Source organism: Meles meles, chromosome 2, assembly GCF_922984935.1.
Source record: "Meles meles chromosome 2, mMelMel3.1 paternal haplotype, whole genome shotgun sequence".
Lineage (NCBI taxonomy): Eukaryota > Metazoa > Chordata > Mammalia > Carnivora > Mustelidae > Meles > Meles meles.
This window is the reverse complement of record NC_060067.1, coordinates 173,997,082-174,020,291: the sequence shown is the minus strand read 5'-3', so window position 1 is coordinate 174,020,291 and position 23,210 is coordinate 173,997,082. Positions and strand designations below refer to the sequence as shown.

General features: G+C 34.5%; 1 protein-coding gene across 1 annotated transcript in view; it reads right to left on the bottom strand.

Annotated features, from left to right (window-relative positions):
- The window catches only part of ADAM18 (ADAM metallopeptidase domain 18), a 175,872-nt gene that overhangs the window by 11,862 nt on the left and 140,800 nt on the right, over positions 1-23,210 (bottom strand). The window contains exon 18 of the mRNA XM_045997442.1: positions 3,888-4,002. Coding sequence (XP_045853398.1) covers positions 3,888-4,002 — 115 coding nt within the window. The remainder of the gene's footprint in view (positions 1-3,887; positions 4,003-23,210) is intronic.

Below are 23,210 nucleotides of genomic sequence, written 5' to 3'. Positions count from 1 at the left end.
GTTAACTTGCTGCAGTTTATACATCAGCACTTGCTGCTTCACTTTGCACTTTTATATGATGGAGATGGTTTCTTTCCTTAAATATCGTGAACCAACCTCTGCTACTTTCAAACTTTTCTTCTTCAGCTTCTTCACATATCTTGGCATTAGAAGAACAGAAAACAATTAGGGCCTTGCCCTGGATTGGGCTTTGGCTTAAAGGAATGGTTGTTTGATCTTCTATCCAGACCACTAAAACTTTCTCCATATTAGCAGTAAGGTTATTTTGCTTTTTAAATTATTTGTATGTTAATGGATTGGCATTTATAACTTTCCTCAAAAACTTTGCATCTTCAACTTGCCTAACTGGTGCAAGAGGCTTAGCTTTTGACCTATCTTGGCTTTCAGTATTCCTTCTTTACTAAGCTTAATCATTTGGAGCTTTTGATTTAAAGTCAGAGACATGAGACTTTTCCTTTCCCTGTGCACTTAGAGGCCTTTGTAGGGTTTTTAACTGGCCTAACTTAAATATTGTTGTGTATCAAGGATATGGAGGCCCAAGAAGAGAAAGAAGAGGAATAGTTTATTGGTGGAGAATTCAAGGCACATATAATATTTATTAATTAAGTTCACTATCTTATTTCTTGCTTTGACACTTATAACACCTGAGGACTGTCTTCTAACTTCTAACTTCCTCTAAGTTGAGGAAAACTAAGTATCTAAGAAAATCTCATCACAAATATTGTGTAACACTAATTTAATTAAAGCCACTATTCAAGATAAATCTTTTAATTTCTCAGGTGATCGTGACAGATCAATGAAACTAGCAGCTGGTTCTTTGAAAGAATTAATAAGATTGATAACCCCCTGGCCAAACTTAACCAAAAGAAAAGAGAAAGGACTCAAAATAACAAAATCATGAATGAAAGAGGAGAGATCACAACCTACACCAAAGAAATACAATTATAAAAACATATTATGAGAAAATATATGCTAGCAAATTTGACAATCTAGAAGAAATTTATGCATTCCTAGAGATGTATAATCTACCAAACCGAACTAGAAAGAAATAGAAAAACTGAACAGACCCATAACCAGTAAGGAGATTGAAGCAGTCGTCAAAATCTCCCAACAAACAAGAGCCCAGGTTCAGACGGCTTCCCAGGGGCATTCTACCAAACATTTAAAGAAGAATTAATACCCATTCTCCTGTTCCAAAAAATAAAAATGGAAGGAAAACTTCCAAACTAATTTTATGAAGCCAGCATTACCTTGATCCCCAAACCAGACAAAGACCCCATCAAAAAGGAGAATTACGGACCAAAATCCCTGATGAACAAGGATGCAAAAATTCTCACCAAAATACGAGCCAATAGGATCCAACAGTGCACTAAAAGGATTATTCACCACAACCAGATGGGATTTATTTCCATGCTGCAAAGTTGGTTCAACATCCACAAATCAATGTGGTACATATATTAATAAAAGAAAAATAAGAACCATATGATACTCTCAATAGATACTGAAAAACCACTTGAGAAAGCACAGCAAACTTTCTTGATCAAAATTCTTCACAGTGTAAGGATAGAGGGTACATACCTCGATATCATAAAAGCTGTCTAAGAAAAATCCACAGTAAATATCGTTCTCAATGGGGAAAAACTGACAGCTTTCTCCCAAAGGTCAGGAACACGGCAGAGATGTCCATTATCACCACTGCTATTTAACATAATAACAGAGGTCCTAGCATCAGCAATCCGACAACAAAAATAAATAAAAGGCATCCAAATCAGCAAAGAAGAAGTCAAACTCTCACTCCTTGCAGGGGATATGATACTTTATGTGGAAAACCCAAAAGACTCCACCCCAAAACTGATAGAACTCATAAAGGAATTCAGTAAAGTGTCAGGATATAAAATCAATGCACAGAAACCAGTTTTATTTCTATACACCAAAAGCAAGACAGAGGAAAGAGAAATTAAGGAGTTGATTCCATTTAAAATACACCCAAAACAATAAGATACCTAGGAATAAATCTAACTAAAGAGGAAAAGAATCTGTACTCAGAAAACTATACTCATGAAAGAAATTGAGGAAGACACAAAGAAATGGAAAAATGTTCCATGCTCACAGATTTGAAGAATATTGTGAAAGTGTCTATGCTACCTAGAACAATCTACATATTTAATGGAATCCCTATCAAAATACCATCAATGTTTTTCAAAGAAATTGAACAAATTATCCTAAAATTTATATGGAACCAGAAAAGACCCCAAAATAGCAAGAGGAATTTTGAAAAAGAAAAACAAAGTTGGTGGCATCACAATTCCAGACTTCAAGCTCTGTTACAAAGCTATAATCATCCAGACAGTATGGTACTGGCACAAAAACAGACCCATAGATCAATGGAACAGACTAGAGAGCCCAGAAATAGACCCTCAACTCTATGGTCAACTAATCTTCGCAAAACAGGAAAGAATGAAAACAATGGAAAAAAGACAGTCTCTTCAACAAAGTGTTGGGAAAATTGGACAGCCACATGCAGAAGAATGAAAGTTGACCATTTCCTTAAACCACACACAAGAATAGACTCAAAATGGATGGAAGACCTCAATGTGAGACAGGAATCCATTAAAATCCTTGAGGAGAACACATACAGCTACCTCTTTGACTTCAGCCACAGCAATTTCTCCTTAGAAATACCTCCAAAGGCAGGAATGAACTATTGGGACTTCATCAAGATCAAAACCTTCTGCACAGCAATGGAAACAGTAAAAAAATCCAAAAGACAACCAACAGAATGGGAGGAGATATTTGCAAATTCCATATTAGATAAAAGGGTTAGTATCCAAAATCTATAAAGAACTTATCAAACTCAACACCAAAAGAACAAATAATCCAATGAAAATGCACAGAAGACAGGAGCAGACATTTTGGCAAAGAAGATATCCAAATAGACAACAGACACATGAAAATGTGTTCAGTGTCACTTGGTATCAGGGAAATACAAATCCAAACCACAGAGAGATACTCCTCACACCAGTCAGAATGGCTAAAATTTACCAGTCAGGAAATGACAGATGTGGGCGAGTATGTGGAGAAGGGGAAACCCTCCTATACTGTTGCTGGGAATGCAAACTGGTGTAGCCACCCTGGAAAACAGTATGGGAGTTCCTCAAAAAGTTGAAAATAAAGCTATCCTATGACCTCACAATCATACTGTTGGGTATTTACCCTGAAGATACAAATGCAGTGATCCAAAGGGTCATGTACACCCCAATGTTTATAGCAGCAATTTCCATAATAGTCAAACTATGGAAAGAGCCTAGATGTCCATCAACTGATAAATGGATAAGGATATTATACACACACACACACACACACACACACACACACACACACACACACACGATGGAATACTATTCAACCATTAAAAAGGAAATCTTGCCATGTGCAACAATGTGGATGAAACTAGAGGGTATTATGTTGAGTGAAATACACAAGAGAAGGACAATTATCATATGATATCCTTGATATAAGGAATTTGAGAAACAAGACAGAGGATCATAGGAGAGGGAAGGGAAAATGAAACAAGATGAAACCAGAGAGGCGGACAAACCATAAGAACTCTTAATCTCAGGAAACAAACCGAAGGTTGCTGGAAGGGAGGAGGTTGGGAGGGATGGAGTGGCTGGGTGATGGACATTGGGGAGGCATGTGCTATGGTGAATGCTGTGAATTGTGTGAAACTGATGAATCACAGACCTGTACTCCAAAACAAATAATACATTATATGTTAATAAAAAATATTACTCAGGTGATCATGAAAGATTTGACTCAGCATTATAGTTCTTTAAGTATTTCATAAAAGAGCATATGTTTTCTTTTAAAAGTTAATTTCTACTCACCAGATTTCTGAACATTTCCATCATCAATACTTCCCCCTGGTGAACCAATCTGGAATTCACAATGTGGAGGCCTATAGCCAGGAAAGCAATGACAATTACCCAAATTATTACATATCTGAAACAAACAAACAAAAAAGTCATATAATTACTATAAATTATATTAGTTTTTATATCTTACGTATATATCCAAAAGAATAAAATCACTATTTTTCTAATTATTAATACTGTATGAGAAATGCTAGAAAAAGTAGTGAAAATTTTGACAACGTAATAGTCAATGACAAAATTACTACCTACATGATCCTGCATGATAGTACATTTATGATCTCTATATATTGACTGTTTTTGATAAGTACCTTGCCTTGCCCTAATCATTTTTAATTAATAGGACACAATAAATTATGGCCATTGTATTCAGAGAAAAGTATATTTTGTGAAGTTTGAATTTCTCAAAAATATCTCATTTAGTTATTTTGTAAACATTTGCTATCACCACTTCTTCTACACCTACACTTTAATTTTTATACAAAATATTATAAAAATGTTATCATCAATTGACCTGGCCACTTCAATTTTTTATCTTAATCCCCTTTTCAAAATTTTACTTTAGTGACCAATCATTTGTATTTCATTTTTAACTAAACACATTTTCCAAAAAAATTAAAATAGATGCAAAAATTATTTTAAATGAGTGATAAAATAAAAATTTATAATAAACTTGCAATTCTAGAGGTTAACATCTATGGAGTTTACATTTTATCGTGATTTTACATTTAATAGTTTAGTATTAATTTTCATTTTAGAGTAAAACAAGTAAATAAAATTTTGTAAAATTCAAACAATTAAAATACATAAAACTAGGAGTTCTCACTAAGTTCTACTCTCCACCACTAAAAATTTTCCTTGTTTCCATCCTATTGCTGTATTTCCCCCTTCAGTTTTGTTAACATTTCTTTTATATACTCAGATGTTTGAAATTCAGGCATGTGTCTATTACAATTTTTATATCCTCTTGATGAATTGACTCTTTAATCATTATACAGTGACCTTCTTGTCTTTTTTGATAATTTTTGCTTAAAGTGTATTTTCTCTGATATAAACATGCCACATTACTGTCTTTTGGTTACCATTTGCATGGAAAATCTCTTTTTCATTCCTCCACATCCAGCCTATGTGTATTCTTTTTATTAAAAAAATTGTATTTATTTATTTGACAGAGAGAGATCACAAGTAGGCAGAGAGACAAGCAGAGAGAGAGAGGAGGAAGCAGGCTCCCTGCTGAGCAGAGAGCCAGTTGCTTGCAGGGCTCCATCCCAGGACCCTGGGATCATGACCTGAGACAAAAGCAGAGGCTTTAACCTACTGAGACATGCAGGCACCCTATAATTTCTTGTTGTTTTACAATAAAAATTCAATTAATTTATATTTAAAGTAATTATGGATTAGAAAGGATTTATTATTGCCTTTGTGTTCATTATATTCTGGTGGTTTCTTTGTTCTGTTTTTCTTCTCTTGCCGTCCTCCTTTATGATTTAATTTTTTTAAAAATACTTTAATGCTTTGATTACTTTCTCTTTTTCTTTAGGGTGTTTACTACAGGAACCTAACTTTGACCTTATACAAATATTCTACACTTTAATTTCAGCTTCCCCCACATTTTGTGTAATTGATGCTAAAATTTCCATCATTTTATATGGTGTATTCATTAACATATTTTTGTATCTAGTTAATTTTTTTCTTTTAAAGATTTTTTTTTTTTTTTGAGTGAGTGAGAGCATGAGCAGGGAGAAGGGGCAGAGAGAAAGGGAAAGCAAGCTACCTGCTGATCCCAGGACCCTGAGATCATGACCTGAGCCAAAGGCAGACACTAAACGGTGCCACCCAGGTGCCCTAATTTTAAACTTGTGTCTCTTAACTTTTATATCAGAGTTTACATGCTAACATTACAATATAAGAATATTCTGAATTTAAATTTATTTTATTTTTTACAGTGACTTTTAATGCTTTTACATGTTTTCATGTTGTTAATGTCTATATTTAAACTTGAAGAACTCCCTTTTCCATTTCAGAAGAGAGGATATATGAAGAAATAATAACTGAAAACTTCCCAAATTCAATGAATAACATGAAAACAAACATCTGGAAACTCATAAACTTCAAGTAAGATGAACTTAAAATGACTCACACTGGTACATATTATAATGAAAATTTAAAAGCCAAAAGCAGAGAGAGAATTTAGAAACCAGCAAGAGAAGTAACTTGTCATGTACAAGAGAGCCTAAGTAAGATTATCAACAGCTTTTTTGTGAGGAACTTGTTATATTCAAAGTGCTAATAGAAAAAAAGAAAGAAAGAAAGTGAGAGAAAGAGAGAAAGAAAGAAAGGCAGACAGATAAAAACAAAACCAAAAATGCCTGTCAGCCAAGAATACTATATTTGGCAAAAGAGTTCTTCAACTGTAAGTGAGAAATTAATTCCCAAATAAACAAGAATTAAGAGAATTAACTCAAACTATAGCAGCCCTGCAAGAAATGGTCAAAGGAGTCTGGCAGGGTGATTTGAAAGGGTAGTATATTATAACTTAAGTCTATATGAAAAAATAAAGATCTCAATAAAGGTAAATACATGTGGATTTTCAAAAACTAAAATTATTGTAACACCTGTAACTCTACTTTTTATTTTCTACATGACAAGAAACTAATAGATTAAAAAACAATTATTACTCTAAAAGCTAATATTATTGTAATCTTTGTAACTTCACATTTTGCTTTTACATAACTTAAGGGAGAAATATCTGATGTTATATTATATCTCTGTATAATATTCTAGTAAGCAAGGAATGCTGTCCCTTGAAAGAAATAAATGGACCATTTCTGTAGGGTTACAAGCCATACTAAAAGAGAAAAGTCACAATTTGAAGAAATAGAACAAGGTGAAGGTCAGATTGATAGGGCAGATATGTTGGAGTTATCAACTAGAGGTCTAAATAATCACGGCTAATGTACTAGGGGAAAGTAGACAATATAAAAGAACAGATAGGTAATACAAGCAGAGAGATAGAAAATTCCAAAACTGAAATGTAAAGAGCAAAAAATGGTAAAAAAGACATCACAGAATATCTAAGAAGTGTGGGATAACTAAAAAAGATATAATGTGCATATCATGGGAATACCAGAAGGAGAAAAAAGAAAGGGACAGAAAAATATTTGAAGCAGAATTTCCCAAATTTAATGATAGACACAAAACCTTGTATACAGGAACTTCAGAGAATACCATGCAAGGTAAATATTTCAAAAATACATGTAGAAATAACATATTCAAACTGCAAAGAATAAAAAAAAAATGAAGAGAAAACTTGAAAGAAGGTAAGAAAAAAAACCTTTAGCTATAGAAGAGCAAGGAAGGGAATTACATTGGACTTCTCTTCAGAAATCATGAAAGCAAGAAGAAAATGGAGTGAGATATTTAAAATGTTGAAAAAAATAACCCCCCATCTTAAATGTGTATCCATTAAAATTATTTTCAAAAGAGAAGAAAAAAGAACTTTCTCAAACAAACTTTCAGAAATTTTTCACGAGTATCCCTGCTTTCCAAGAAAAGCTACAGAAAGGACTGATATAGATTAGAAACTCAGACATACAAAAAGAAAAAAAAGTAAAAGAGAAGGAATAAAGGAAGGAAAAATAATATATTTTCTTTTTCTTATTCTTAATTGATTTAAGAAATAACAATTTGATTAAAATAATGGCAACATTGCATTTGGTGATTATAGTTTATAGGTAAGAGAAATTAATTACAGAAACGTAAGGCATACGAGGGAGGTATTGGGAATACTTTGTTACAAGTACTTATAGTACTCATAAAAATTTCTTTTTTTCTTTTTTCCCCATTGTTGACTTTTTAAAAAAATTTAATTTTATTTTTTTCAGTGTTCCAAGATTCATCGTTTATGCACCACATCCAGTGCTCCATGCAATACATGTCCTCCTTAATACCAACCACCAGGCTCTCCTAACCCCCTATGCCCCTCCCCTTCAAAACCTTCAGTTTGTTTCTCACAGGCCACAGTCTTTCATGGTTTGTCTCCCCCCACCGATTTCCCCCAACTCACTTTTCCTTTCCTTCTCCTAATGTCCTCCATGTTACTCCTTATGCTCTACAGGTAAGTGAAACCATATGATAATTGACTGACTCTGCTTGACTTGTTTCACTCAGCATAATCTATCTAGTCCAGTCCTGTCTGTGTTGATACAAAAGTTGGGTATTCAACCTTTCTGATAAAAATTTCTAAATATAGTTGATTTACTGAGAGAAAAGCAAAAATTGAATTCTCTAATATGCTGAATTCAAAACAGAAAAGACAGAAAAAGAGTGGAATTCAAAACAGAAAAGACAGAAAAAGAGTGGAAGACAAAAGAAAAACCAGGGCAACAAACTGTAACACAGAAGTACATATTAATTAATTACCTCAATAATTACTTTCAAAACCAATAGTCTAAATACACCATTATTAAAAGAGATTTTTCAGAGTGGGTAAACAAGAATGTTGTCTACCAAAAACCCACTTTTAATATAATAAAGTCACAGCTAGACTAAAAGTAAGAGAATGGAGAAATATTTATCACAGTAACACTAATCAAAACATAGTGATCCGAAGGGGCACGTGTACCCGAATGTTTATAGCAGCAATGCCTACAATAGCCAAACTATGGAAAGAACCTAGATGTCCATCAACAGATGAATGGATAAAGAAGATGTGGTATATATACACAATGGAATACTATGCAGCCATCAAAAGAAATGAAATCTTGCCATTTGTGACAACGTGGATAGAACTAGATGGTATCATGCTTAGTGAAATAAGTCAATCGGAGAAAGACAACTATAATATGATCTCCCTGATATGAGGACGTGGAGATGCAACATGGGGGATTAGGAGGATAGGAGAAGAATAAATGAAACAAGATGGGATTGGGAGGGAGACAAACCATAAATGACTTAATCTCACAAAACAGACTGGGGGTTGCTGGGGGGAGGTGGGATTTGGAGAGGGGGAGGGGGTTATGGACACTGGGGAGGGTATGTGCTATGGTGAGTGCTGTGAAGTGTGTAAACCTGGTGATTCACAGACCTGTACCCCTGGGGATAAAAATACATTATAGGTTTATAAAAAAAAAAAAAAGAAAGGATGAATATGCTGAGTGAAATAAGTCAAGCAGAGAGAGTCAAGTATCATACGGTTTCATTTATTTGTGGAGCATAACAAATGACATAGAGGACATTGGGAGATGGAGAGGAGAAGGAAGTTGAGGGAAACTGGAAGGGGAGGTGAACCATAAGAGACTATGGACTCTGAAAGACAACCTGAGGGTTTTGAAGGGGCAGGGGTGGGAGGTTGGGGGAACCAGGTGGTGGGTAATAGGGAGGGCACGTATTGCATGGAGCACTGGGTGTTGTGCAAAAGCAATGAATACTGTTACATTGAAAAAATAAATAAATAAATTAAAATCAAAAAATTTTAAAAAAAGGAAGAAAATTTTCAGAGCTAAAAAGGGTATTACAAGATGGGATTGGGAGGGAGACAAACCATAAATGACTCTTAATCTCACAAAACAAACTGGGGGTTGCTGGGGGGAGGTGGGGTTGGGAGAGGGGGAGGGGGTTATGGACACTGGGGAGGGTATGTGCTATGGTGAGTGCTGTGAAGTGTGTAAACCTGGTGATTCACAGACCTGTACCCCTGGGGATAAAAATACATTATAGGTTTATAAAAAAAAAAAAAAGAAAGGATGAATATGCTGAGTGAAATAAGTCAAGCAGAGAGAGTCAAGTATCATACGGTTTCACTTATTTGTGGAGCATAACAAATGACATAGAGGACATTGGGAGATGGAGAGGAGAAGGAAGTTGAGGGAAACTGGAAGGGGAGGTGAACCATAAGAGACTATGGACTCTGAAAGACAACCTGAGGGTTTTGAAGGGGCAGGGGTGGGAGGTTGGGGGAACCAGGTGGTGGGTAATAGGGAGGGCACGTATTGCATGGAGCACTGGGTGTTGTGCAAAAACAATGAATACTGTTACGTTGAAAAAATAAATAAATAAATTAAAATCAAAAAATTTTAAAAAAAGTTCTTAATTTTCAGAGCTAAAAAGGGTATTACAAGATGGGATTGGGAGGGAGACAAACCATAAATGACTCAATCTCAGAAAACAAACTGCGGGTTGCTGGGGGGAGGTGGGGTTGGGAGAGGGGGAGAGGGTTATGGACATTGGGTAGGGTATGTGCTATCGTGAGTGCTGTGAAGTGTGTAAACCTGGCGATTCACAGACCTGTACCCCTGGGGATAAAAATACATTATATGTTTATAAAAAAAAATTGGAAGGGGAGGCAAATCATAAGAGACTATGGACTCTGAAAAACAACCTGAGGGTTTTGAAGGGTCAGGGGTGGGAGGTTGGGGGAACAGGTGGTGGGTAATAGGGAGGGCACGTTTTTCATGGAGCACTGGGTGTTGTGCAAAAACAATGAATACTGTTACGCTGAAAAAATAAATAAATTAAAAAAAAGGTATTACAAAATGAAAAAAAAAGATTTAATAATCCTTAATGTGTATGCAACTAAGAATAAGGTGTCAAGTTTATGAGGCAAAACCTGATAGAACTCTAAGGAGTAAAAGATAAATTCACAATTTTAGTTGGAGACTTTAATACATCTCTATCTGTAATTGACATCCTGCAGGCAGAAAATCAGTAAGTATATAATTGACTGGACCAGTAGCTAACTGACATTTAGAGAATAGTCTACCCAAACAAGAAAATACACATTATTCTTGAGCTCACAGAGACTATTCACTAAGATAAACTGAATGCTTGGCTATAAAACCCACCTTAAAAAATGTAAAGGAATAGCTATCATATAAAGTATGCTTCATGCCAAGAAGGAATGATGGAATTAAACTAGAAACCAATAAGAGAAATATTACTGGAAAACCCCAAAATATGTTGTCACTAAGCAACACCTTCTAAATAATATATTAGTCAAAGAAGTTTCAGAAGAAATTTTAAAAAGCTAAATCAAAATGTAAATACAACTTATGAATATCTAGTGGGACACAGTGAAACCACAGCTTAGTGGGAAATTTATAGCATTTAGTGCATGCATTAGAAAAGATCTAAAATCAATAATCTATTCTTTGCTTTGGAAACTAGAAAAAAGGAGAGAAAACTAAATCTAGTAAAGATTATTGTGGAAATGATTGAAAACTAAAAATTAATAAATGAAATTAAAATCAAAGTTCACTCATTAAAAAAAATAAAATTGATTAGTCTCTAACCAGGTAAATTCAAGAAAAAAGAGAAAAAATCCAAATTATTGATATCAGAAAGTACCACTATTATTGATCCATGAACATTGAAAAGGTAATATAGGGGGAGGAGTTAAGGTGGTGGAGAAGTAGGGGGCCCTAATTTTGTCTGATCTCTGGAATGCAGCTAGATAGTTATCAAATCATTCTGAACATCAGCAAAATCAAGATATGAGAAGACAATTGCTGCAATTCTACAGGTAGAAAATTGATAATTTGGGGGAAGGTAGGGATTGTGGAGATGTGAACCTGGGGCAATATATTGGAAGATAAAGGTCAGAAGGAAGGGAACTTGCATAAGGAGGCAGTAGAGTGCAAAAAAGGAATCTTTAGAAGTCTGCTAGAGTTGGGGACGGTCCTGGCTTGAAGGTGCTCAGGTGGTGAAGTGGAACAGAATCCCAGGTGGGACAGTGTAGTCTCAGGATCCCTGGGGTCACAAAGAGAGTGAGGGTGTCTGAGTGTGACAGAGTTCCCAAACATCAGAGAGGGGAAGCTGGCTGAAAACAGTGAGTCTAGGCACTGGCCTTCTACTTGGTGTTGCCATAAACCTCCTCTGCTGCAATTTCCCATGACCACTCTCTGGGCAGGGGACCAGCAAAAAGCAGAAGTCTGACAAAGAACCCCTCCTTCCCCCAGGAGGAACAGCATGAGTCTACACCACAGGAGTCTGTGAAGTTTGGAGACTTGAAATGCGGTAGCATGCCTGACATAAAAATGCTTAGTCACAGGCTGAGTGAACACAGAGTTCTGGTGGAAACCAAGGATATAAGAGTGATTGACTCCTTTTCTGTGAGGGCTCACTAAAAAGTGGGGAAGATGAACTTACATCTTCAGGGCTAGAGATTGGAGTGCCACCATTTTCATCTCCCCATTGATGCTGAAAGCCTTCAGAGATCAAAACACTTCCACATAGTACTATCTGGAGCCATTACAAGTAGCCTGGGCCCTGACAATTCCACCGGGGTAAGGGCACCTGAGAATCAGTCCAATAGGTCCCTGCTGCCAAGGACCAGCAGGAACATCCAGCTAACACTAAATTTACTGATCATACAGAATTACAAAATGTCAGCTCTTGGAGAAAAAAAGTATACAGCATTCATGTTTTTTTTTTTTTTTCATGATTCTTTAGTCTTTCAGGGGTATTTTTAGCTATTTTTTAAATTTTATCAATTCTATTTTTTTTCTTAATTCTTATTCATATATTATATATAATGGTTTCAGTTTATTGTATTTTATTTTTGTATATATATATATATAATCCTATTTTAGGATCTAGTTTCTTTTAACAGACCAAAATACATCCAGGATCTAGTTTATTGTTTTGTTCTGTTTTACTACTTTTTCAGTTTTTTCCTTATTTTGTATTATTTATTTTTTTTCTTCAGGTTTCTTGTATTTTTCTGGCTTGTTGTTATTTTTATCTTATTTATCTCTTTTATCTTTTATTTTCTGAACAAAATGATAAGACAGACAAATTCACCCCCCAAAAAAGAACAGGAGGCAGTACTCACTGCCGGGGGTTTAATCAATATGGATATAAGTAAGATATAAGAACTAGAATTCAAAATACATTTATAAAGATAACAGCTGTGCTTGAAAAAAGCATAGAGGACAGTAGAGAATCCCTTACTATAGACATAAAAGAAGTAAAATTAGTCAGTCCAAAATTAAGAATGCTATTACTGAGTTGTAGTCAATGATGGAGGCTTTAACTGCTAAGATAAACAATGCAGAAGAGAAAGTGATACAGATGACAAAATGATGGACAATAAGGAAGCTATAAACAGAGAGAAAAACAACTACTGAGTCGTGAAGGGAGACTTCAAGAAATCAACGATACCATAACACAAAATAGTATTCGAATAATAGGGGTCTTAGGAGAGGAAGAGAGAGACAGAAGGGCAGAAGGTTTATTTGAACAAATTATAGCTAAGAACTTCCTTATTCTGGGGAAGGAAATGGGCATTCATATCCAGGAGTCACAGAGAACACCCCTTCAAAATCATTAAAAATAGGTCAACACCCTGACACATAATAGTGAAACTTGCAAATTTCAGAAATAAAGAGAAAAATCCTAAAAGCACACAGGAGGATAGGTCCTTAACCCACAAGAAACACAGGACTAACAGCAGACATGTACACAGAGACCTGGCAGGCCAAAAAGGACTAGAATAATATATCCAATGTGCTAAATGGGGAAAAAATATGCAACCAAGAATACTTTATTCAGCAAGGCTGTCATTCTAATAGAAGGAAAGAGAATATCCAGGACAAATAAAAATTAAAGGAATCTGCGAACACTAAACCAACCCAGCAAGAAATATTAAAGGGGATACTTCGAGCAAAGAGAGAGTGCCAAAGTAACAAAGGCCAGAAATAAATAGAAACAATCTAAAGAAACAGCATCTTTACAAGTAATACAATACCACTGAATTCATATATTTCAATAATTACTCTGAATGTCAATGGACCAAGTGTTCCAATCAAAAGACATGGGGTATCAGATTGGATTTAAAAAAAAAAAAAGAGAGAGAGAGACCAATCTATATTCTGTCTACAAGAGATTCATTGCAGATCCAAAACACCTCCAGATTGAAAGTGAAGGGGTAGAGAACCATTTATCATGCTAATGGACATCAAAAGAATGCTGAAGTGGAAATCTATACATCAGACAAACTAGATTTTAAACCAAAGACTATAATAAGAGATGAAGAGGGGCACTTTATCATAATTAAAATGTCTATCCAACAAGAAGATCTAACAATTATAAATATTTATGTCTCTAGCTTGGGAGCAACCAATCATATAAAGCAATTAATAGCAAAATTAAGGAAACACATTGATAACAACAACATTATAGTAGAGGACTTTGAAGTGCCTAGGTGGGTCAGTGGGTTAAGCCTCTGCCTTCAGGTCAGGTCATGATCTCAGGGTCCTGGAATCAAGCCCCGTATCAGGCTCTCTGCTCAGGAGGGAGCTGCTTCCCCCTCTCTTTCTGCCTGCCTCTCTGCCTACTTGTGATCTTTCTGTCAAATAGATAAATAAAAATCTTTAAAAAATAGTAGAGGACTTGAACACCTGACTCACAGCCATGGACAGATCAACAAGACTCTGAATGACACACTGGGTCAGATAGACTTAAGAGATATTTTCGAGCATTTCGTGCTATAGCATCAGAATGCACATGGAACATTCTCCAGAATGGATCACATACGGGGTCACAAATCAGTCCTCAATTGGTATCAAAAGATAAAGATTATTCCATGCATATTTTAGGAGCACACTGCTTTAAAATTTGAACTCAATCAAAGAGAAAATTTGGAAGGAACACAAATGCATGTAGGTTACAGAACATCCTACTAAAGATGAATGGGTCAGCCACTAAATTAAAGAAGAATTTTTTAAAAAGCACATGGAAACAAATGAAAAGAAAATATAAATGTTCAAAACCATTGGGATGTATTGAAGATGATAGTAAGAGGGAAGTATATAAGAGGGAAGAAATATAAGACTTTCTCAAGAAACAAGAAAGGTCTCAAATACACAGCCTAACACTACACCTAAAGAAGATAAACAAAGTACTGAAAATAACACCTAAACCCAGCAGGAAAAGAGAATTAATAAAGACTGAGCAGAAATCAATAAAATAGAAACAACAACAACAACAAAAAAAAACAATAGAACAGATCAATGAAACTAGGAGCTAATACTTTAAAAGAATTAATAAGCATAAACCTCTGGTCAGAATTATCAAAAAGAAGAGAGAAAGGACTCAAATAAATAAAATCATAAGTGAAAGAGAGATCACAAGCAACACCAAAGAAATAAAAACAATTATAAGAGAATATTATGACAATTATATCTGGAAAGAATGGATACATCCCTAAAATCCTATAAACTACCTAAACTAAAACAGGAAGAAATAATAAACCTGAACAGATGCATGACCAGCATAGAAAGTTGAAGCAGTAATCAAAAAGCTCCCAATAAACCACATCCAGGACAAAATGGCCCCCAGTAGAATTCTACCAAATATTTAAAGATTTAATACTTATTCTTCTGAAGCTATTTAAAAAAAATAAAAATGGAAGGAAAACTTCCAAACTCATTCTATGACGCCAGCCCTTTCTTGATCTTAAAACAACAGACCCCACCAAAAAGGAAAATTGCAGACCAATATCCCTGATGAATATGGATATGAAAATCTTCACCAAGATTCCAGCTAATAGGATTCCACAATATATTAAAAGGATTGTTCACCATAACCAAGTGGGATTTCTTCCAGGGCTGCAAGAGTGGTTCAACATCCATAAATCAATCAATATGATACACCACATTAATAAAAGAAAGGACAAGAACCATATGATCCTCTCAATTGTTGCAGAAAAAGCATTTAATGAAATACAGGATCCTTTCTTGATAAGAACTCTCTGCCATGTAGGGATAGAGGAAACATACCTCAGTATCATAAAAACCATATATGAAAAACCCACAGTGAATATTATCTTCAACAGAGAAAAACGGAGCTTTTCCCCTAAGTTCAGAAACATAATTGGGATGTTCAATCCCAGCACTGCTCTTCAACATAGTACTGAAAATTCTAGCTTCAACAACCAGAGAACAAAAAGAAACAGAAGGCATCCAAATTGACAAAGTCATGTCAAAATTTCACTCTTTGCAGACAACATTATATTCTATATAGGAAACCCAAAAGCCTTACCCCCAAATTTTTAGAACTCATATAGGAATTCAGCAAAAGTAGTAGGATATAAAATCAATGGCACAGAAATTAGTTGCACTAACAATGAGATGGAAGAAAAGAAATTAAGGAGTTAATCCCATTTACAATTGTACCCCAAACCTTAAGATATCTAGAAATAAACCTAACCAAAGAGGTAAAGGCCCTATACCCTGAAAACTATAGAACTTTTATGAAAGAAATTGAGGAAAACACAAAGAAATTGAAAAACATTCTATGCTAGTGAATTGGAAGACTAAATATTGTTCAAATGTCAGTGCTACCCAATGTAATCTATACATTCAATGCAATCTCTATCAAAATACCATCAACTTGTTTCCACAGAGCTGGAACAAACAATTCTAAAATTTATATGGAATCAAAAAAGACCCTGAATAGCCAGAAACATGTTAAAAAAAAACCTAACTAAAGCTGATGAGATGAAAATTTTGGACTTCAAGCTATATTACGAAGCTGTAATCAACAAGACAGCTGGTGTAAAACCAATACATAGAGCAACGGAAGAGAATAGAGAACTCAGAAATGGACCCTCATCTCTATGAACAACTACTCTTTGACAAAGCAGGAAAGAATAGCCAATAGAAAACAGGACTGTCCATTCAACAAATGGAGTTGGGAAAATTGGACAGCCACATGTAGAAGAATGAAACTGGACCATTTCCTTACACTATACACAAAAATAAATTCAAAATGGATGAATGCTCTAAATGTGAGACAGGAATCCATCAAAATCCTAGAGAAGAACACAAGCAGCAACCACTTTGAGCTTGGCCACAGCAACTTGATGCTAGACATGTCTCAAAGGAAGAGAAACAAAAGCAAAAATGAACTATTTGTACCTCATTAAGACAAAAAAGCTTTTGCATTATCAAAGAAACAGTTGACAAAACTAGAAGACAATCTACAGAGTGGGAGAAGATATTTGTAAATTTCTTATCAGATAAAAGGCTAATATCAAAAATCTATAAAGAACTTCTCAAACTCAGCACCCAAAGAACAAAATAATCCGATCAAGAAATGGGCAGAAGACATGAAGAGACATTTCTCCAAGGAAAACATCCAAACGGCCAAGAGACACATGAAAAATGCTCAGCAGCACTCAGCATCAGGGAAATACAAATCAAAACCACAAAGACATACCGCCTCACACCAGTCAGAATGGCTAAAATTAACAAGTCACAAAACAACAGATTTTGGCAAGGATACAGAGAAAGGGAATGCAAACTGATATAACCATTCTGGAAAATAGTATGGAGGCATCTCAAAAGTTAAAAATACAGCTACCCTGCAACCCAGAAATAATTGCACAACTAGATATTTATCCCAAAGATACAAATGTATTGATTGATCTGAAGGGGCATTTGCGTCCCAATGTTTGTAGCAGCAATGTCCACAATAGCCAAAATAAGGAAAGAGGCCAGATGGATTAAGAAGATGTGTGTGTGTGTTTTGAATATTACTCAGCCATCAAAAAAAAAAAAAGAAAAGAAAACTTACCATTTGCCAATGATGTCTATGGAACTAATGTTTTATGCTAGGGAAAACAAGTCAGTCAGAGAAAGTCAAATACCATATGATTATACTCATGTGTGGAATTTAAGAAAACAGATGAACATAAAGGAAGGGAAGGAAAAATAAAATAAGATGAAATTAAGGAGTGAGACAAACCATACGAGACTCTTAACTATAGGATCAAACTGAGGGTTACTGGAGGGGATGTAGGTAAGAGTATGGTGTAACAGGGTGAGGGTCATTAAGGAGGCACTTGATGTCATAAACACTTGGGGTTATATGCAACTTATGAATCACTAAATTCTACCTCTGAAACTAATAGTACACTATATGTTAATTAAATTGATTTTAAATAAAAATACAAAATGATAATGAATATCCTAAAAATTCTATGTGTGCAAATTGATAAAATAGGTGAAATGAACCAATTCATTGAAAGACACAATTTATAAAAGGTCATACAAGAAGAAGTAGTTTGAATAGGTCTGTATCTGTTAAATAAATTAAATCAATATCTAATAACCTTCCAAAACAGCACACAACTCAGATGTGTTCTCTGGTGATTTTGATCAAACATTTAAGAAAGGGATTATGTCAATTCTTTGCAATCTCTCTCAGAAAATAGAGGCAGAAAGATCACTTCTAAATTCACTGTGAGGTCAGCATTATCCTAATACCAAACGAGAAAAGCCATTACAAGAAAGAACTATAAACAATATCACTTATAAGTGCATAAATCCTCAATAATATTAGTAAATCACATTAATTAACATATAAGAGAATATTTCAGAATAAAATGGCTTTATTCCTGATATACAAGTTGAGATTATCATTTGAAGATCAATTGCTGTAATCTATCACAACAATAGTCTAAAGAAGAAAAGTCATATGATTGCATAGATTCAGAAAAAAAGGACTTGACCAACATACCACATTTATGATTAAAAATTCTCATCAATCCAGGCATGGGGGGGGGAATTCCTCAATATGAGGAACATCTACAAAAAAATGTACAACTAACATCATAATAATGAGAAGTGGAAAACAAACAGATAACCAATAAGTGCATAAAAAGATGCTCAGCATCACTGATCATCAAGGAAATGCAATTCAAAACCACAATTATATACTACCCCACACGTGGTAGAATGACTATTATAAAAAAGATATGAAATAATTAGGGGTGCCTGGGTGGCTCAGTGGGTTAAAGCCTCTGCCTTCGGCTCTGGTCATGATCCCAGAGTCCTGGGATCAAGCCCCGTATCAGGCTCTCTGCTCAACAGGGAGCCTGCTTCATCCTCTGTCTCTCTCTGCCTGCCCCTCTTCCTGCTTGTGATCTCTATCTGTCAAATAAATAAATAAATGTCTTTAAAAAAAATATGAAATAACAAGTGTTGGTCAGGATGAGAAGTAAAGGGAACCATTGTGCACTGTTGGTGGGGATGTAAACTGGTGCAACCACTGTGGAAAACAGCATGTCTTTTCCTGAAAAAAAATTAAAAATAGAACTACCATACAATCCAGTACTTCCAATTCTGGGTATCCATCCAAAAAAAACCCAAATTACTAACTTGAGAAGATATCTACTGTAACATTTTTTGTAATGGTCAAGATACAGAAACAATGAAAGTGTTCATCTATGAATAAATGGATAAAAAAAGATGTGGTATGTATACACACACACATACACACACACACACACACACACAATGGAATATTATTCAGCCATTAGAAACAATGAAATCTTGTCACTTGTGGCAACATGGATGGATCTTGAGATTATGCTAAGTAAAATAAGTAAGACAGAGAAAGTTGAATATCATATGATCCCTTCTATAGATAGAATTTTTTAAAAACAAGCATATAAGTACAGAGAACAGATTAGTAGGTGCCACAGGTGAAGGGTGGGGAGGGAATGATGGGTGAAATGGGTGAAGGTCTTCAAAGATAAAAGCTTCCAGTTATAAAATAAATAAATAATAAGGATGTAATATAAGTATGGTGAATATAGTTAATGATATGTTATTGAATATTTGAAAGTTGCCAAGAAAGTAGTAGATCTTGAAGTTCCTCAACACAAGAAAAAACAGTTACAACTATGTATAATGATGGATGTTAACAAGAATTGTTGTGGTGATCACTTTGCAATGCATAGAAATATTAAATCATTATATTGTACATCTTGAACAAATGTATATTTGTCAATTATACTTCAATAAAAAAAGAAAAAGGTAGAGAACAATTGAAGCTAAGAATACATAAGATAATCAGGGGAAACCAAGGGAAAAAAATAGAAAGTAAATGAAAGAGTAAAAAAATAGACATGTTGAGGGAGAAAAGAAAAAAGTGGAAAGAAGAGAGTAAGCCATGGGATTTGGAGACAAAGATAACTTATTTTGTGAGCTTTCACTTGTGTGTTGGTCATGGAAGGTCACAGATGGGAGGATGGAGGAATGTAAGATGTGTGCCCTGGGCTGATGAATACATCCCCTTTGTTGTTTTCAGGAAGTAAATATTTTTATTATTTTTTTATTTAGACATGTTTATTTGAATATGACTCTTTGTAAAGTTTGAAACTATTTTTAAATATACAGATAAAAAATTGCTCTACTTTATTTAGAAATTCACAAATTAATATGGTCTACTACATTGAAAGAATATAAGAAAAATTGTGAGAAGCTAGAAGCTTTCCTGCTAAGATCAGGAGCAAGGCCATGATGTTTACTCTTGATATTTTTTCTCTTTTCAACATTATACCAGAAGTTCTAGCTAATGCAATAAGAACAGGAAATAAAAGATATAAGATTTGGAAAGAAAGAAATAAAATATTTTGTTCTCAGATGACATGATTGTGTAAATAATCCCAAACGATAAACAAAAGAGTTATAAGAACCAGTAAGTGATTACATAAAGCAGCCTAATGAAAAGTTAATATATAAGTTAATTGCTTATTTATATATAACAATAAACAATTGAATTTGAAATTAAAAACAATACCATATATATTAACACCAAAAATATATATAATTGGTTATAAACTTAAAAGACCTGTATTAGGAAAACTGCAAAAGTCTAATGTAATAAACTCAAAGATCTATATAAATGGAAAGATAGTCCATGTATAAGAATATGAAGATTCAATGCTGTCAAGATGTTAGTTCTTCCCTCATTTGATCTATTCAATATGATCTCAGTCAAAATTCAGTTTGGTTATTTTGTGGATCTGACAAACTGATTTGGCAAACTTATGTTTATTATAGAAAGGCAAAAGACACAGAATAGCCAACATAATACTGAAGAACAAAGAAGGCTCTCTTTAACTACCTGACATGTATACTTATTTTAGAGCTAAAATAATCAAAAGAGTGTGGTGTTGGCAAAGGAATAAACAGACTGATAGCATGAAATAGAGAAACCAGAATTAAATCCACATAAGTATAGTCAACTGGTCTTTGATAATGGAGCAAAAGCAGTTTAATGGAGAATCATACTTTAAAAAATGGTGATGGAAATTTACATGCAAAAAATTAGTACTTATGCCTTTCATAAAAATTAGCTTGAAATGGATCATAGAACTAAATGTAAAATACAAAACTATAAAACTTATAGAAGATTAACACTGGAGAAAATCTTGGTGACCTTGGGTTTGGAGATAACTTTTTATATACAACATCTTACACTGTTGGTGGGAATGCAAATTGGTACAGCTACTTTGGAAAACAGTGTGGCTATTCCTTAAGAAATTAAAAATAGAGCTACCTTATGACCCTGCAATTGAACTATTGGGTATTTACCCAAAGATACAGATGTAGTGAAAAGAAGGGACATCTGTACTCCAATGTTCATAACAGCAAAGGCTATAATCGCCAAACTGTGGAAAGAGCCAAGATGCCCTTCAATAGATGAATGGATAAAGAAGATATGTTCCATATACACAATGGAATATTATGCCTCTATCAAAAAGGATGAATACCCAACTTTCGTATCAAGATAGACAGGACTGGAGTAGATTATGCTGTGTGAAATAAGTCAAGCAGAGAAAGTCAATTGTCAGATGGTTTCACTTACTTGTGTAGTATAAGGAATAACATGGAGGACATTGGGTGGAGGAAAGGAGAAGTGAGTTGGGAATAATTGGAGAGGGAGATGAGCCAGGAGAGACTGTGGACTATGAGAAACAAACTGAAGGTTTTGGAGGGGTGGGGAGAATGGGTGATCCTGGTGGTGGGTATTAAGGAGGACATGTATTGCATGAAGCACTGGGTGTGGTGCATAAACAATGAATCTTGGGACACTGAAAAAAATAAAATAAAACATGACGTATGAAAGAAAGACTTGGAATTGAATATTGAAAACTTTGTCTTTAACAATGGGTACCAGATTCAGGAATGTCTACCACTAATAGTCAACAACTAAAATTTTCAATATAATCTGTTGTTTTTAACTTCTTGGTATATTTAGATCATTAATAAAATGATAAATTGTGAGGGAGCCTAATTTAAAGTAAAGTATACATCCAAAAGAGTTGGAGACTTATCTTTTCACAAAAATCTGCATATGGATATTTAAGTAGTTATATTCATAACTGCAAAAATTTGGAAGCAACCAATATGCCTTTCAGTGGTGAATAAATAAATGGGTATTAAGGGGAAACTGTGGAAAATCCAGATATCAGACATGAAGGAACCTTAAGTATATGTTACTAAATGAAAGAAGCTACTCTGAAAAGGCTATATACTTTTGGCACAACTACGGAGACAATAAAAACATAATGGATTGTAGGTTGGGGGAAAGCTTAAAGAGGGAGAGCACAGAAGATTTTTAGGCCAGTGAAATTCTCTTATGGTGTTTTAATAAAGGATATATTTCATATTCATCCAAAACCATAAAATGTACAACACAAAGAATGAACCCTAATGTAAACTACCAATAGTTTGGGTAAATATGGTATGTCAATGTATGTTCATAAATTATAACAAATTTACACCTTTGGTGCAGGATGTTGACATTGGGGGAGGCGATGCATGTGTCAGGAAAAGAGATATATGGGAAAATTCTGTATTTTTCCCTCAAGTTTTCTGTGAACCTAAAACTGCTGTAAAAAATAGTCTTATTAATAAAAAAAAAAGTGTGTATCAGAAATGAAAAAAAAAGAACAGTACAATGCCTGCCAATATTTTACAATAAGATTTCTAAACAACTACATGCTCATAAAATTGAATTAAAATGGCAAATTATAGTTATGAATCAACCCTATCGACTGTAAATAATAGAGTTGTCTATCTGGTGAGATGCCATTGGAAAGTAAACAGAGCTTCTAGATTCAGTTAGATTTTACTTGATATTTTAATTTTGAAATTAATAGGCATAGGGAAATCTTAAAATAAATGCAGAAGTTTAATCTTATTTACTTATTTTATGTATGTCATTTCATAGTTGAAAAATTTTATTTATATGCTGAGAGGGAGGGGCAAGATGGTGGAGAAGTAGGAGACCCTGTTTCAACCGGTCCCCTAAAATGAGCTAAATATCTACCAGTACACTCTGAAAACCCATGAAATCATCCTGAGATGTAAGATTATATACATGTGGATCTCTATGGGGCAGAAGACACCAGTGGACAGGTAAAGCAGAGTGGGAATGCTCCGACTGATATCGGAGGATAAACAGAAAGTAATACCCCAATAG